General features: G+C 37.2%; 1 protein-coding gene across 1 annotated transcript in view; it reads right to left on the bottom strand.

Moving 5' to 3' along the window:
• PTPRZ1 (protein tyrosine phosphatase, receptor type Z1) overlaps nt 1–15103 on the bottom strand; it is a 100784-nt gene that overhangs the window by 53992 nt on the left and 31689 nt on the right. Inside the window, exons 2-7 of the mRNA XM_026067047.1 lie at nt 11388–11567; nt 9379–9530; nt 7771–7866; nt 7445–7511; nt 4530–4687; nt 3816–3966 (exon numbers count right to left, since the gene is read on the bottom strand). Coding sequence (XP_025922832.1) covers nt 3816–3966; nt 4530–4687; nt 7445–7511; nt 7771–7866 — 472 coding nt within the window. The 5' untranslated portion in view covers nt 9379–9530; nt 11388–11567. The remainder of the gene's footprint in view (nt 1–3815; nt 3967–4529; nt 4688–7444; nt 7512–7770; nt 7867–9378; nt 9531–11387; nt 11568–15103) is intronic.

Genomic DNA, 15103 nt, shown 5'->3' with positions numbered 1-15103 from the left:
GATTTTTTTTTTCACATCTGTTGCTTTCTTTTACTAATTATTTTCTCTTACATACTTTTCAATTCACAAATAATGTTCTTGGACCCAAAAGACTGTAACCCTATAACCATAGAAATTTTGAGATTTTGCTTGCTTTGAGTGAGAAGTGAATCTCTACAGTTTTGGTTGAATCTGAATTTGAGTTTTTTTCCTTTAAAATCCAGATTTTTCTCTTGTGGAAGACGTGAAATCACTGCATATAAATTAAGTCATCACTGACTTTACAGATCCTATGTCACAGAGTGTGGGATATAGTAGTTCTTTTATATTCCCAGGTTACTCCACCTCTGTGATGGAGGTGGAGAGGCAAGGCAGATACGTCAGCAGAAAGTATCCTGAATCAGAGGAAATGTCTTGAGTTCTTGAGTCCTTACCCCTCTTCTCACATAAGAATTTACTGAAAATAACTGCTGAGTTTTATCCAGTTCTATTTTGCAGGGCAAAATAAGTGGACAGGTTGACAAATATTTTTTATCAACATATATTGTCAGTCTTCAGTTTGAAGAACCCATTTTTATATATATCTTTACTAAATCCAGGAAGATTAACATGAATCATATTTCTACACTTACCCATAGGACATTATCATAAGAGTACAGTGGGTGAAAAGTTATGAAATGAACCCAGTATCTATCAATATGGTTCTCAAGTTTATAGGAATAAATGATGATTTCTAGCTATAAATGGATTTTCTTGCAAGTTGAGGCTGGTGGAGATAAAGGGCTAAAATTCCAAAAAGGTTTTTGAATTGAATCATCAAGGATCCTTTGTCAGGATTAGCTATTTTAATCTAATTCTTACATATATATGTGCATATATGCACATCACATAGGAAAATTACATGTATCACTATGCAGGCTTGGAGAATGAAATATCTCCCATATCCTCAGTATAGCAGTTCTTACACACCAAAAATGTTGAGTTTGTCTCTGTGTGAAAATATCTTATAGTATATTGCTGAAACTTGTTTAATTGAATAGAGAGATTATTTTAGCCTTTCTAAGACAACTTTGCTCTGCATAAGAAATAGTATGTATTAATAAGAGCAGTAAATCAAGCACTTAATCTACTGCCTAACAGGAATCTGCATTGAATACAACAGGAGAAAATTGGGATCCTAGGTTTCACAACATAAAAATCATTTTTCAATTAGGTACTTGGGTAAGTCCCACTCTTGCCATTTCTCCTGTGTTGTCTAAGGGAATTTCAAAAATTTTTTTTCTGATGACTACAAGAACTTAGTTATATCAAACAAGAAACATATAAGCCTATTCACTCTTAGAGACCTATTCATGTTACAGTTTTTACATCTCAGCATTTAAGCTTAATGATTCCTAGGGCCTTTTATTTACCTTCCATTAAAATGCAAATGTGTAATGAAAATGTTAATGCTCCTCTAATGCTGTACATTAAACAAATCCAGTATTTGCATTTTGTGTTTATATATGCATGTGGCATTTTGTGTCTATATATGCATGTCTGTGTACATATATTTGTATATGTATGCATACATGATGTTGCATATACAGAGTGCATATAAATATTAACATACATGTGAAATATATATAAATAGGAAAATTTGAAATTTTAGTGATCTCCTTCTGTTCCCCCTTGCCTATGGCTAAAACAAAATTTTTAACCTACAATTAGTTACTTTAAATACCTAGTTTGGAATAAATGCTACATGTGTTTGTTGCCAGGGTGATGTGAGCGCAGAGCACTTTCTCTTAAACTCAGTAGATTGAAACCCCTTTGTTCTGTGTTATACAAGTCTATCAGTCAACTGTGAAAAAGCTTATTGTCTACCTTGAAACTGGAAACTATAGTAAAAGAAAAATTCTGTGCTCTTGATAGGCTAAGTATGAAATTTTAATTGCACACACAGAGGAATATGGTATGCTCTGTACAACATATTTAATCATTACATGAAGCTGAAGGTGCTATCAATTTTAAATGGTATAACCAAATGCAGAAAGGGATCCTAATATCTTTAGGCTGGGACATTCCTTCCTTATCTGTATAGATATTGAACTCGCAGAAAAGATGCCAGACTCACAGAAACACTCTGTGCCAGTGCAGAAATGGGCCTGGTTGGAAGCAACCTCCTACACAGCTTTAACTCGCACACTGCTGTGGGACAGCACATGGGAAGCTCCTTCCAGCAGTAGCACATGGAATGATAATAAGGGAGCAGGGCCCTTCGTACACAGTATTATCCAGCTCTGTCCCTTGTCCATCTCCATACAAAACTAGGTTAGGGTGGCACAGCTGAAAGTGGCTTCTTTCTATTGCAGCACCTGAGCTGAAGGGGTCAAGGCCAAGGTTAAAGCAGCTATCTATGAGGCAAGAGGATTACAAAGGACAGCAGAAGTCATGGTCTCTGTCTTCAAAGTCTTTTGCCCATGACATTTCTTCACTGTAGACTGACTGCTATTTACAAGGGACTGAGAAGATTCATTTCTTTCCTACAGCATGGACATCAGGAAAGGTGATCTGCATTACAGCATGACTTATCTCCCAGAGACCTTCATTAAAAGGAGAGATTTGGGGAAGGATTCTCTTTCTTCAAGTGAGGCCAAATCAGCAAAGTCCAGGGGAGCCATATTTTGAAATAGCAGTTTATTTGTCATAATTTGCTTAACTGCTGCAGCTCAATTCTGTATTCCTTCTCCAAGCTTCAAAATTGCAAGCGCCGTTGCATAAAAAGCCCCTGGCAGAAAGTAAATTTCTTAGCATAGACCAATCTGAAAAATTACAGTTCAGGGGCACACATCTGAGGAGTTCATGAGAAACCGAGGTCAAAACAGAAATGTCTCTGGCCAGTTATAGGAGTGAAGCAGTAAAGCCATCCTGTACTGCGCTGTGAAGCAAACAGGACCACGTGAGTGTGCAGGGGACCCAGTCCTCCAGCACTTCTGAATGATGGACATCTAACTTTTATGCAAGTTCCATACGCAGAATCCTTCGAGTCAGAAAAGAAATATCTACCCAACCAAGACAAATTATAATAAAACCATGCTTGTTTCCATTCTGGAGAATACTTACACCACACATTTTAGTCATCTGTACATATCTAATTAATTACAGTTCTGTACAACTGTGTTTAAGAATCTATAGGCATCCCCATCCTAGTAGCAACTCAGTCTCCAAATTAGGTATTTACTGCTAGAGGGTGAATATTCTTCCTTGTGCTTGTGAGTATAAAAATAATTTACTTACTTACATATTTAGTGCTAGATCTTGTTTTCCATTACATAACATACTGTTTTGGTCACATAACTTCCACTGAGTTCCCTGAGGATTTAGAGTAAAACAGAGAACAGAATTTGGCTTCTGGGATTCTCTCCACCTATCTATCACCTTCTCAGTAGCCTACATGAAATTAATTTTGTGATCTCACTCCAGCTTCTATTGGAGAAGCATCCACATTACACAACTGAGAGCCAGATGGGTTTGTAAAATGAAATCCTTTTGCAGCCCCTGAAATAGAAGCTTTGTTTAGATCTGAAACACATTAAAAGGGCAGTGCAAGAAAGCTTGAACTGATGTGAACTTCACTGAATGTTTGGTCAAGACAAGTATTTAATTTTCCACTCCATTTAATCTGACATGTTTTATGAGTGCTAATTTTTTTCCCCTGAAGTGATAGATTTATGAATAATAACAGTGTGCTACCTTCTGCACAGTTTAAAATGAGTATCTTGATACTGGAATGAATTTTGTACTTAAAATTGTCTTTACACCTGCAAAGAGAGGAATGACTGTTCAGTAAATACCTGCTTCATGAATTTCTTCTTGTCCAGTGTAAGAGGAAAACACTTGCCCAAAGAATTTATATTGCTGTTCTCTAAAGTTGTTTTGCAGGTAGTCCATCAGCATAACATAGCCAGACTGCTGCATTGTGAGGACTTCACAGAATACAGCTAACTAAAAAAAGTGAGAAAAAAAGAAATGTCAGAAGTCATAGCAAATTAACTGGAATCTACCAGTAACAGGCAAAACCCTGGGGAGGAAGTGTTGTGTAAACTATCCCCGTTGACTTCTCTCAGGCAGTACTGTACTTTTTTTGGTCTGCACCAGCAGTGAATCATTACTCCACCTGCATTCCCCAACCACTCCTCTGCTGGAGCTATTCCTGGCCCGTTCACCACCATTTAGCCAGGGGAATACGGAAAGAGTGTTTGGTACTCCTCTTAGGCCGAAAGTCAAGATAGCCTTTGGAATTAGGAAGTACATTCTTACTGCCTTGTAAGGAAAGCAATGACTCAGAATCTAGTCCTGAACTCAAAAAGGCAAAAGATAACACACTTTAATTAGATACAGATATAGATATAGATGATATATTTAATGGCTTCATGAAAAACTAGATAAAAGAAATGTCAAGCTGTTGGTCTGGTAATGAAGGCCATGAGCTTTTACCATATACATAAAAACTGTTTTTCTCTGGAGGTAAGAACAATTGTTTGGATTTAACACATTAAATGAATTACCTGGTCTTCAGAAATAGTAATGGTATCTTTAAACACAATCCATTCAACTGTTTCAGAGCAGGGAGGAGTTGATAAAGATCCATTATATGTGTAATATTTGTCTGTTGCATTTGGCAAAAGGTTCAGCAAAATAAATGGCTCTAAGGCAGCCTGCTTTCCTGAAAAAAAATAAATAAAAATCTTTCATAGTCAGATAGTTAAAACATTGCAGAAACACTGAATAAATAGAACTACAACTCTCCGAAAGAGCTTCCGTTATGGAAACAGGCTAATTTTGAATCTATTCAAAATTTGACTTCCAGGGAGATTAGCATTCAAACAAATTACTGGGCCTTTTCCATCTAGTTTGAGTAAATATTGTTCAACAACAATTTTGTGTAGTTGGGAAGATCTAATAAGTTACATCAGTAATAAAGTAACCAGTTCACTGGTTCCCAGTAACTCCCTCACCGATAAGTGCTAGTACATGTCTGAGATGCCAAATCTTTGTCTCACCAGTGAGCTTCAAAGAAAAAGGAAATACTTTAAATACTTGTGCTTGGTCTCATGACAAGGTTTCAAACTCTTCCTGAATTTGGGCAAACTGTTGCATTCTCACAGGATCTTAACCTCTGCAGAAACTCACTGCCTGGGGAAATGTCCCCATGTTAGAACTGAGTTATATCACTCTTGTCTATAGAAGCATCCCTTCTGAGGATCAGGGAGTTTTAAAATGGTGATAAGACAGTGAAAAGCTGTAACAGCTTTACACAAAGCAAGAAAGGAGGAAAAGACCTCCCCCAAGAGAGTGTGACATTTCTCTTTGTTGTCCTGTGAAAATAATGTCACCTCTTTCAGGTCATCAGTTTACCTGGTACCTTGTCAGCTGGGAGCGTGTATGAGAAAGAGCTGAGCTGTCCATCCAGAGAAGGCCAATTGCATGTTCATATCGCAGAATTTTTCAGTTTGGGACTATTATCAAGGATCTGTTTTATTGACAGATGCATCCAAAATAGTATTTGTTCTTTACATCTTGGAATAAATGTGGATCCTTATATAACTCATTTCAATTCAAAGTTAGTGATTTTAAATTTCTCCCTCTTTAATAAATATTCACCTATGAATACTTAATGAATACTAATACTGGTGTTAACTTGTAGTTTTCCAGACATACTTCTTCTTGAAACCCTTGGATGGATTTCTGACCTGTCCTTGTCTTCTTAATTCCTTCCAAATTTAGTGAGAACAGTGAATTACATCAACAATTTATTATAAATCATTGATTTTTTTTTTCCATACAGTGACAGTGACAGTTGTTCCATTGAGTTAAGCTTCCCCTCTCTCTTAGCCACATATAATGAAAGGGAAACATATAGCAGTGTTGAGCAAAGCACTTCTGTTTCTGCTGTTTAAATGTTAGCTACCTTCAGACAGCAGCTATTATTGCTATCTGGTAAGCGTCTAGCTAATGCATTCCTCCTTCAGTAAAAATGAATGGCTAACACATTTTAGACAGAGGCTTGGGGACATGAGACTTCTCATTTATACTAAGAATCCTGCTATAAATTTTGCACCTTTAGATTTAAAATGCCATTTAATTTGACTGACAATCTAGAGTCTAAAACTAAACATCTACAAAGAATTATGAGAAACAGACAGTTTGTCTAGAAGGAACAAGACTGTTCCTCTGTAGAGCTTGAGAACTCAGCTACTCTAATTCAAATATGCAAAATACAAGATATGACTGACAAGCATAGATCATGTATATAGCAGACAAGGACAGATCATGTGCTATACACTTTTCTTGAGGATGAATGACTTGATTTATTCATGACCTGAATTTTCAGAGCTCATTTACATTTTATTCAAGAAAATCACATTTTGCTCATAGTTGAAGTGCCACATACTAGCTGTATGTTGCGTTTTGGTGCCTATAGTTTTATAGCTCTTACCCAGGGCTGTAGGACAGCATTTGCCTTGATGAAATACCTTTTCTTCTTTGTGACCCTCAAAGATAATGAATCCCAACTGCTTTACATGGCCAGCTCCTCTGTCTTTGTAAGTTATAAAAGTTAGTCCTTGTAATATTTGTTGAACATTCATTTTCTGGAGAAGATCAACTGCAATTTTAGCATCATACCTTCAAAAGCTTTTAAGACAGTGACACTAATAGCCTTTAACACTTTAAACCCATCAATCTATACAGGGTTTTATAAAACACAAGTATTGTTAATTATAGGGAAACTGAGGCAAAGTTAGCCTTTTACTTAGGATTACGGCCATGATGCAAGAAGATATCCCTGCTCAGGACAGTGCATATTCATGTTTTTCTTTGAAGCCATGGTGAAACTGAGTTAGAAATAAACCCAGATCTCCTTATGCACTACCCCATAATCTCTGTACTCTGATGTAAAACCATGAGGAATTTTAAAATACCAAAGTGTCAACATTTGGTTTCAATACTGTTTTTGCAAATATAATACAATTGGATTATTTCAGATTTACACAAGGGTTACTGCAAAAAGAATTCATCTCCACGGAGTGTACAGCATACTAATATTCATACAGACTCATACTTGTAAGACACATCTTGGATTGTTGCAATGGTATTATTTGTCTTCCAACAGTATATAAAATTCAGAAATGTATGACTGAGAAACCTCACAAAGTAAATAAGACATTTCTCTGGAGTTAGCATTTAGAGTGTTGTAAATTCCTTGTGATAGTTACATTTATTCATTTACACTTAGTGCTATTAATACAAGTATTCAGTTTTGGTGTAAATTAAATGAATAAATATTTTTGTTTCTAACAAAATAGATCCAGCTAAGCTTTAGCAATCTGTACACAACTATTCCTTCAAGAAGGTTTACATAATTATTCTGAAATGGAATTTAGTCTAATCAATAATCAATAAAACACAGGGATAAACTTACCAAAACGACTAACACTATCTACTCCATTAATGATTGGATTATAATTCGGATTGTCTTCTGACCCAACCTGTTAAAAAGAAATTGCATTTTTTTCTTGCAATACAGGCTTCATGAAAAAAAACAAAGGGCGCATTTTACAACCAAAACTATAGATGATATAAAGCAAAACAAGCACATTTGCCTGTTTGCTTTTTTGTGAAAATAAATTAGAAAAATATGTGCAAATTTTTGACTCACTGATCATACACTGGAACCAGTTAATTTCAGTTTGAACATCTGCTGCATTTCAAAGCTTATTTAATGCCACAAAGATATATTTTGTTTACCTCAAACAAAACTGATAAAGCTCTTAACTTTCCATTTCCTTTAATTGCCTCTTCAAAATTTGTAAACTGATCTGCATCATAGCAGTAGATTTGCATCTGTAAATAAAGTATATTCAAATGTTACATATATAAAATATATATTTTAAAAAAATTAATCAATGCAGTTACTTATATTCCTAGTCTGAGAAAAATCTTCAAGCAATGAATTTAATATGAGTACATGGGTTTGTTATGCATCTCACATGCATTATCCGAAGATACAGAATGGAATTCATCAGCTTTTAGCTATCTGCAAAGTATCTGTCTTAGAAAACCATTAAGTTTGCAGGACGTATCCTTTCAAGGAGCATGTCATTTGCCATCAACCATATAGTAAGTCTAGATAACTAGCTTATACTAGACATCTAACTTAGAGGTGAATCTTTAAGTCAGGGGTAACCCCCTCATAAATTCCAATAAGGCAGAATTTTCCTATGCTATCTGCCTCGCAGTAAATTTAGAGAAGTACTGGTAATAAAAAATTGCCAGGTATTCTGGGGCCTCATTTAAGTGCAGTCCTGGGTGTTGGCCTCAGTCCAGCTGCCTCTCTCTGTTCTGATGCAGCTGGGAAATCACATCCCATGCAAGGTCACCGATAGGAGGTGCGAGTTTGCTACTCCTGCTGCCTTTTCATGAGATGGTGATGGAGGAGAATCTTCTTTTCGATGCCATGGAGGGAGTGTGAGTGGAAATTTTTAAATGGCTATGAAGTAGGGAAAGCCACACCATGCAGGGGATAGTCCTGGCCACAGCTCTCCATGGAGCAGCAGAAGAGAAGAGACCACCAAGGCCCCATCGCTTTGCTCTGACACAGAAAGCCACGGTGCTCTGAGTGAGGAGCAGCATGGATGCATGCTACAGCCGCACCTTTTTGGTCTGAAAACAATCACATAGCCACTTTGAGGGTTAAGAGTCTGTATTCAGAGTGCCCCGATGGCACTCAGCTCAGCAAGAGCTGCTCCTCTCCTCCTCCCTGTCCGCGAACTTCTGCAAGCTGGGAGGGAGAGTCACTACATCTGCGGGAAAAGCAGCCGGCCGGGCCATTCTCAGTGGCGGGGCTGCTGGCCTGGCTGCACTGGGCTCGGCGGGCACCCCAAGCTCCGCTCGTGCGGTGACTCCTGGCTCGGCTTCCAGCTCCCAGGTCCAGGCTCGGCCAGGCTGACGGGGATTTGTCTCTGCGAGGCGCAGCGGCTCCTCACTCCTGCTGACTCCAAACAATGCCCCAGCTTTGAAAAAGTGCCTTTACACTTTAAATAACCTATTACGGTGGAATAAAATGGGCCAAGCTCTTAGGAGTTTAACCGTTAGTGGGAATTCGGCCTTTATCAGATTAGCTGGACCAACTCCTAATGCGCTGTTAAAATGCATGTGTGAAAATGCACCATTTAAACATCTTCAGTGTGACTTACATTTTTGGTTTCAAATACATCATTTAAATATTATTAATTTTGATTTAAGTGATGAATATGCACAGAAATAGACTTTAAATAAGTGATAAATGAAGTTATTAAATAAACAATATGACTATCTGCAGAACTACAGATCCTCAAAATCTATTCTATACTTTACCTCAAGAGGAAATTTTTGTCCTTCCAAACTATGTTCTGATCCATCTGATGATATGTTGCATTTTCCCCAGTGAAAAGTGATCTTGCTTGCTTTAAATACTGTGTCTAAGCCACCTCCACTTACATAATAATCATTTGTCAGGTTAATTTCCACTGAAGAAAGAGAGAGGGACAGAGACAGAGACAGAGACAGAGAAAAGAAAGGTCAATATAAAAGCCAGCCAAGGTATCTATGACTCTAGTATTTTGGTATTAGGTATGAAAAGGTAACTATGTTATAGTTCTTTTCCTGCACTTCATAAGCAAACTGACAGAAAGTTGATTATTTAAACAAAGTAAAAAGTGTGTTAATCCACTATTAACACAGAGAAATATATTTCATTTCATTTCATGCTGCAACTCATAAAATAATTATCTAGTGAAGTGATTTATTTTTATGAATGCCTATCATCTGAAACTAGCCACAGAATCACACTAAAGCAAAGCTCAGAAAAACTGGCTTAGCCATGAAACTGTCCTTCTAAGAAAAGAAATCCCTAAGATAAAAAGCTTCCTAAAAGCATACGCAGTTGTAAGAAAAAGAGACCCCCTGCCATTAATTATTAGCATAATTCTAGATACATATCATGAGGCAAGACTACAAAAAGAAAATTGTAGCCAGTTACTAGGAAGACTGTGTGTCTGTGAGAGCCCTTAGTTGTGGAACATTCTGGCACAGAAATAAGTAATGACGAGTCTTCACCAGGCTGTAGTAGTATGCAAACTGTTAAAGGACTGAACATTTTTCTACTGGAGGGAATCAGAAGGGTGGAAAAGACTGAAACTTCACATTTGGCTTTTCCACCTTCAACGACTGTGAATTGTTTGACCTCTTGCTAAAACAGTGATAGTGGAGTTCAGCTTGCTTTCATTCCTGTCCTCAAGACCTTGAAGTCAAATTTAACTGAAAGGCTTAGCAGTTCCTTTTATAATATCTGAATTGCTAGAGGGGAGGAAAAGCTCAGGTCACTTTTATGGACTTTAAGGAGTGTTTCCTCAGAGCTCCCTTTAAAGGAGAAATGAACTATTTATCTCAGCTAGGAGGGCAAGAGGGCAGTAAACAATTTGTTGAGCAGTGTGTAGGAAGTACATGATGGTGCCAAGAACAGAACCCAGGAACAATGACACTAAAATAAAATAAAATGGCTGGCCAAGGGCTCCTACAATATCTGGTAGAAGCTTAGAGATAGTCTTTAAGAGATTCCTTACTCCATACCTATGCCTGAAACAAGAAAAAGTACTTCCAATCAAGCAGTCAGTGGTACTATTCTAGATTTATACAGCAAAGTGGTTGTAAAAAGATTCCTTTGGCAATGCAAATGCCACCATAAGCTTCTTTTATAGTTGGTTAAAATAGGCACTTGTAGGCATAATTCATCTCTTCCTAAAATACATTTCTAAGATAGGTTAGACTATTGGACCATAAAAGCACCTATTTTTCTTCTTTGACTATAACAGGAAGCTGAAATGAGTAATTTAGATGCAAGTGTTTACATTATAGATGTCTAAAGATAGGTGAGATGAATCCCATCCTCCATGTTTGAAACCACAGCTAGTCCATGAAGTGCTTCTAGATGGCTAGGTAATTTATTCATACTTAAAAAAAATCATTTTTGTATTCTCATTGTATATTCTAGATATGTAGTAGTAGTAATCATTATTTTGCGGCAAATGCTAAATTACTGTTTAGCTTCAATAAAGTACTCATGATGAGATGATAGTAATCATGTGATTGCTCTGGTTCTATCTGTCTGTGCATATATTTCCATTTCCGTTTTCTGTTTTAGTGACTTCTCTATTACTCTTGGCCACTGCCATTATCTGTTTTTTTCTTTTATGGATGAACTCAGAAACACAACTACTAGGAAAAAATAAAATGGAAAATGAAAAAAACATTAAGAGCCCTTGGCTGACTGTCTTATATCAGTTTTCTGACTCATTTAACTCCACACATGAAATCTGAGTTTTTACCTGTTTTGCCAGTATTGTGAATGAAAGTATCTTCCAAAGTCTCCTTTTCCCACCCATGGAATTTAAGTTTCTTCAGATTCACATTTACTTGGGTAAGATCTTCATCTATATTAATAGGAGATTGTTTGGCACCATTGCAGGATGAATATTTCTTTCCCCAGTTCTTTTGGTTCAGAGTTCCTAGAAATGTAAACATTTGGAGTAAACAGTTACATACATTGAATGGGACATTTAAAACCTAAACTGGTTCTAAATACTATTATTATTATTATTTTTTAATATAGGAATGTTAAGACACAGTTCGCAATCTATGATCAGAACACTTTTCCTTCTTAGGCCTCATGAGTAGCTTAATATTCAGCACACAAAACTTGCACTCTAACTTTCAGAATTAGGTCACTATTTTGACCATTTTAAAAATGAAGCATATACGATTATGAATCCCCAGGGAAAGAAGAAAACAGAAAAACTCACACACAATATACAGCAATAAAAAATAAAACAGGAATGAAATAAACTTTCAGATGAAACAAACTGTAATTCAAAAATCTTTGGGAGTTGCTGCAAAATCTTCCTTTCTAGACAGCTCTTTTTATCATAAGAATGTTGCTAACATCTCTTCTGCCCACAGAAGTCAACCAACCAATAAGATCTTTAAATAAATAAAAGCAGTAAGATCTTTAAAAAATCCTTATGCAAATGAGAGAAGGAAAAGTGATTTCACCCTGAAAAGGGAAAAGGTTAGTGATGCTATGGCTAGAGAGCGTGGATATATGGCCTGGCTTTGCCCATAGAGGACTCTGTGCATAAGCTCTCCAGACATTTCTCTACACTGCAGCCAGACAAGAGCGGATGGGAAGCCTTGCGCTTCAGCAGGGCACATTTGCCAGGGGACAGGAGACCATCATGGCATTTCACTGCAGACAATTTTATACACAGACAACATGAACATAAACTGCAGGTCCTTGAATTACACCAAATTTTTCCATGAAAAATGCTCAGGTACTCAAGAGATCAGTGCAATGGGCTCAAAACTGTTCTGAGAATCTTTTGATTATATATTTATATAATACAGTAATATATATAATTCTATATTTTTTGTGTATTTACATACACACACACACACACATATATAAAAATAAGTACTTCTTCCTGGTAATTCTGGTAACACTTCAAGAGGCTAATTAAAACCAAAGGTTGACTGTACAGACATACAAAAATATAATTGCTTCAGTTAGCTAGTAGTTAAGAGCTAATATTAGTGCATCCAATGCACACATTTGAATGCTATTAGATGTGCTGAAATGAGGCAGTGCTCATTTATAGGCTGCTGTAGTACATCCCAGTCTGTCAGTGGAAGATTTGCTGTATTGTACCCCAGGCAAGGACAGGCCTCATATTGCACACAGAAGACTCAGAAAAGGAGACGAGATGCAGCCAATACTGTAACCATGACAATAGGCAGTAATACAAGATGCTCATCTGGATAGCTAGCTACCTAGAAACAAAGTTGAGCTAAATTATTCAAGAAGTTTTGAGTAAAGCGAGTTACCAATATCACCTTGCCACACCAGCAGTACCACGAGTCAGATGGTTTGTAAACTCATTTACATCTTTCAAACAGGAACAGAAGAAACTGTTAGGCATAACATCCAAGGGAACCAAAATGAGTTTCAGTCATAATGTTATGAATCTGAGTTTCCTGCAGCTGAGGATTATGGTGCTGTACTGGTCCCCTGGGGAATATCATACTGTGTAAGCTTTCCAGCTCCTCTTCAAGTAATGCTTTTCCTGGACATTAACTATGAGTTATAGTTTATCACTTGGGCAAATAATGTAAGATTCTGATTTCTAATGTATTTGTCATAAGAAAAGCGTGGCTAATAATATTCCACTTTCTCTCTCAAAAGCTTCCCTGAACAGATTTTGAATCCAAGTCAACCAAAACTTGGAGATGAATCCACTAAGATCTCCTATAACAAATTTCACAACAATTATTGATGGCTTTTAAACCCAAGAAATCCAATTTTATTTGAATATAAGCTAAAATAATTAACTTTTTAAACAGCAGAGCTTTCAGAGAGGGTCAGACAGAACAGAAGTAACAAGCATTTGTACACAATTCTCGGCTTGCCCCTTGCATCCTTTCAGACAGGCCCTTGTTTCCAGGTTTGTTTTCAGCCAACTCGGTGATTTTCCAAGCTGTAGCAAACTCTTCAGACCCCTCCCTGGCTCTCTGAAAGGCACTGCTGCTTTTGGCCTGGCTGGTTGCCCACGGCCACCCCTCTGAAGTCAGTCTGAGTCCCCCACTCTGTGTGGTGCCCCTTTCACTCCTTCCTTTTGCCACAGCCGATGATTTCCAGAGGCTCCTGCAGTTTGCCCCAGGGAGAAGCAATCTCCTCTCTCTTTCCACTGATCTACCCACTCCCCTTGCCCACATGCAACCTCTCCTTTAGGATATCATCATGAATCTTTTTCCAACATGCATTTCCCTTATTCTGCTCTTTCCACCAGTGACACTATAATTGATCAAGAATCCTACTTGCTTCTCTCTCTCTGCACTTTTGGGCACTTTCTTCCATGTTTATTTTGATGAATGTAAACTTTCCCAATTTTGTATTTTCCCTTTAAATTCCCTGCTATCCACTATCAAGTTCAATTAAAACAAACATACTAAAATTAAAGAAATTATAATCTCCTTCCACTTTTCCTAGTTTCATATTTTGTATTTCAGGATTTGTTATATATAGAATGCAAATTCTTTGAGTCAGTAGTCTTATTACTATCTGTGCCTCAGCACATGATACAACAAATCCCTAGTGCAAGGTTAATGATAACAATAGTAATGTTCACACATCCCAGAAGAGAGTACTGTGCCAACACTGTAATCCATCACAGCATCCTGACTCAGGGTATGTGGAGGTATGCGGGACGCCGGCTGTAGGCAGTACAGCAATGCCTGTGGCCCAGATGAGGAAGTTTGCTCTTTCATTCTGGATGTGAAGTATTGTTAGCATTGCCAGGAAGAAAGCTGAGAAGTTAGAAGGCATGGTCTGATGAAGAACATTCTTTCCTGTCTCCCAGGAAGACCTCAATCCTATGAGGTGGGCTTGCTAAAAAAGATTTGATAATATTCTACTTTTTCTTCTACATAGAAACAATGGCAAATCAATCAAGCAACTTAATGTACAAAAAAGATTCTCTTTTCATAAAGAGCTTTGCAGTTTGCCCCTTACTGAAATCTTATGGCATCTGCAAATCCTCCTGCCCCAAAGAAACTTTTAGAACAGTGATCTTCATGTAATTACATGTTGCAATACACTTGCCAGTGAGTCATGGTAAGAAGCTAATCTGTGTATGCTATATATGAAGGAGATGCAAATACTGTTTCTGCTACTCTCTGGTTGACAAAAACAAAAATACCTATTGTAGTTCTATGAACGTTAATTGAAATCAGCCAAGAATAAAAGAAAAGTACTTTCACAGTTGCAAAAGACAAGAGACAAGACTTCCCACTAAGACAAATTAACCAAAACTCCCAAATCAATGTTCCTGCTGGCAAATTTGAAAAAGTATTTGACAACTTTTAATCAGTTTTCTTCTTTGTGGTCCAGCAGTTGGTGTAACTGAAAAACTAAATAAGCAAAGGACAATATTATTGCCTACAGTTGCAGAATTACACACAAGTGACCTAACATGGAGTAACACAGGCAATA

This window comes from Apteryx rowi, unplaced genomic scaffold (assembly GCF_003343035.1).
Source record: "Apteryx rowi isolate R43461 unplaced genomic scaffold, aptRow1 scaffold_252, whole genome shotgun sequence".
Lineage (NCBI taxonomy): Eukaryota > Metazoa > Chordata > Aves > Apterygiformes > Apterygidae > Apteryx > Apteryx rowi.
This window is presented reverse-complemented; position numbering and strand designations above follow the sequence as displayed.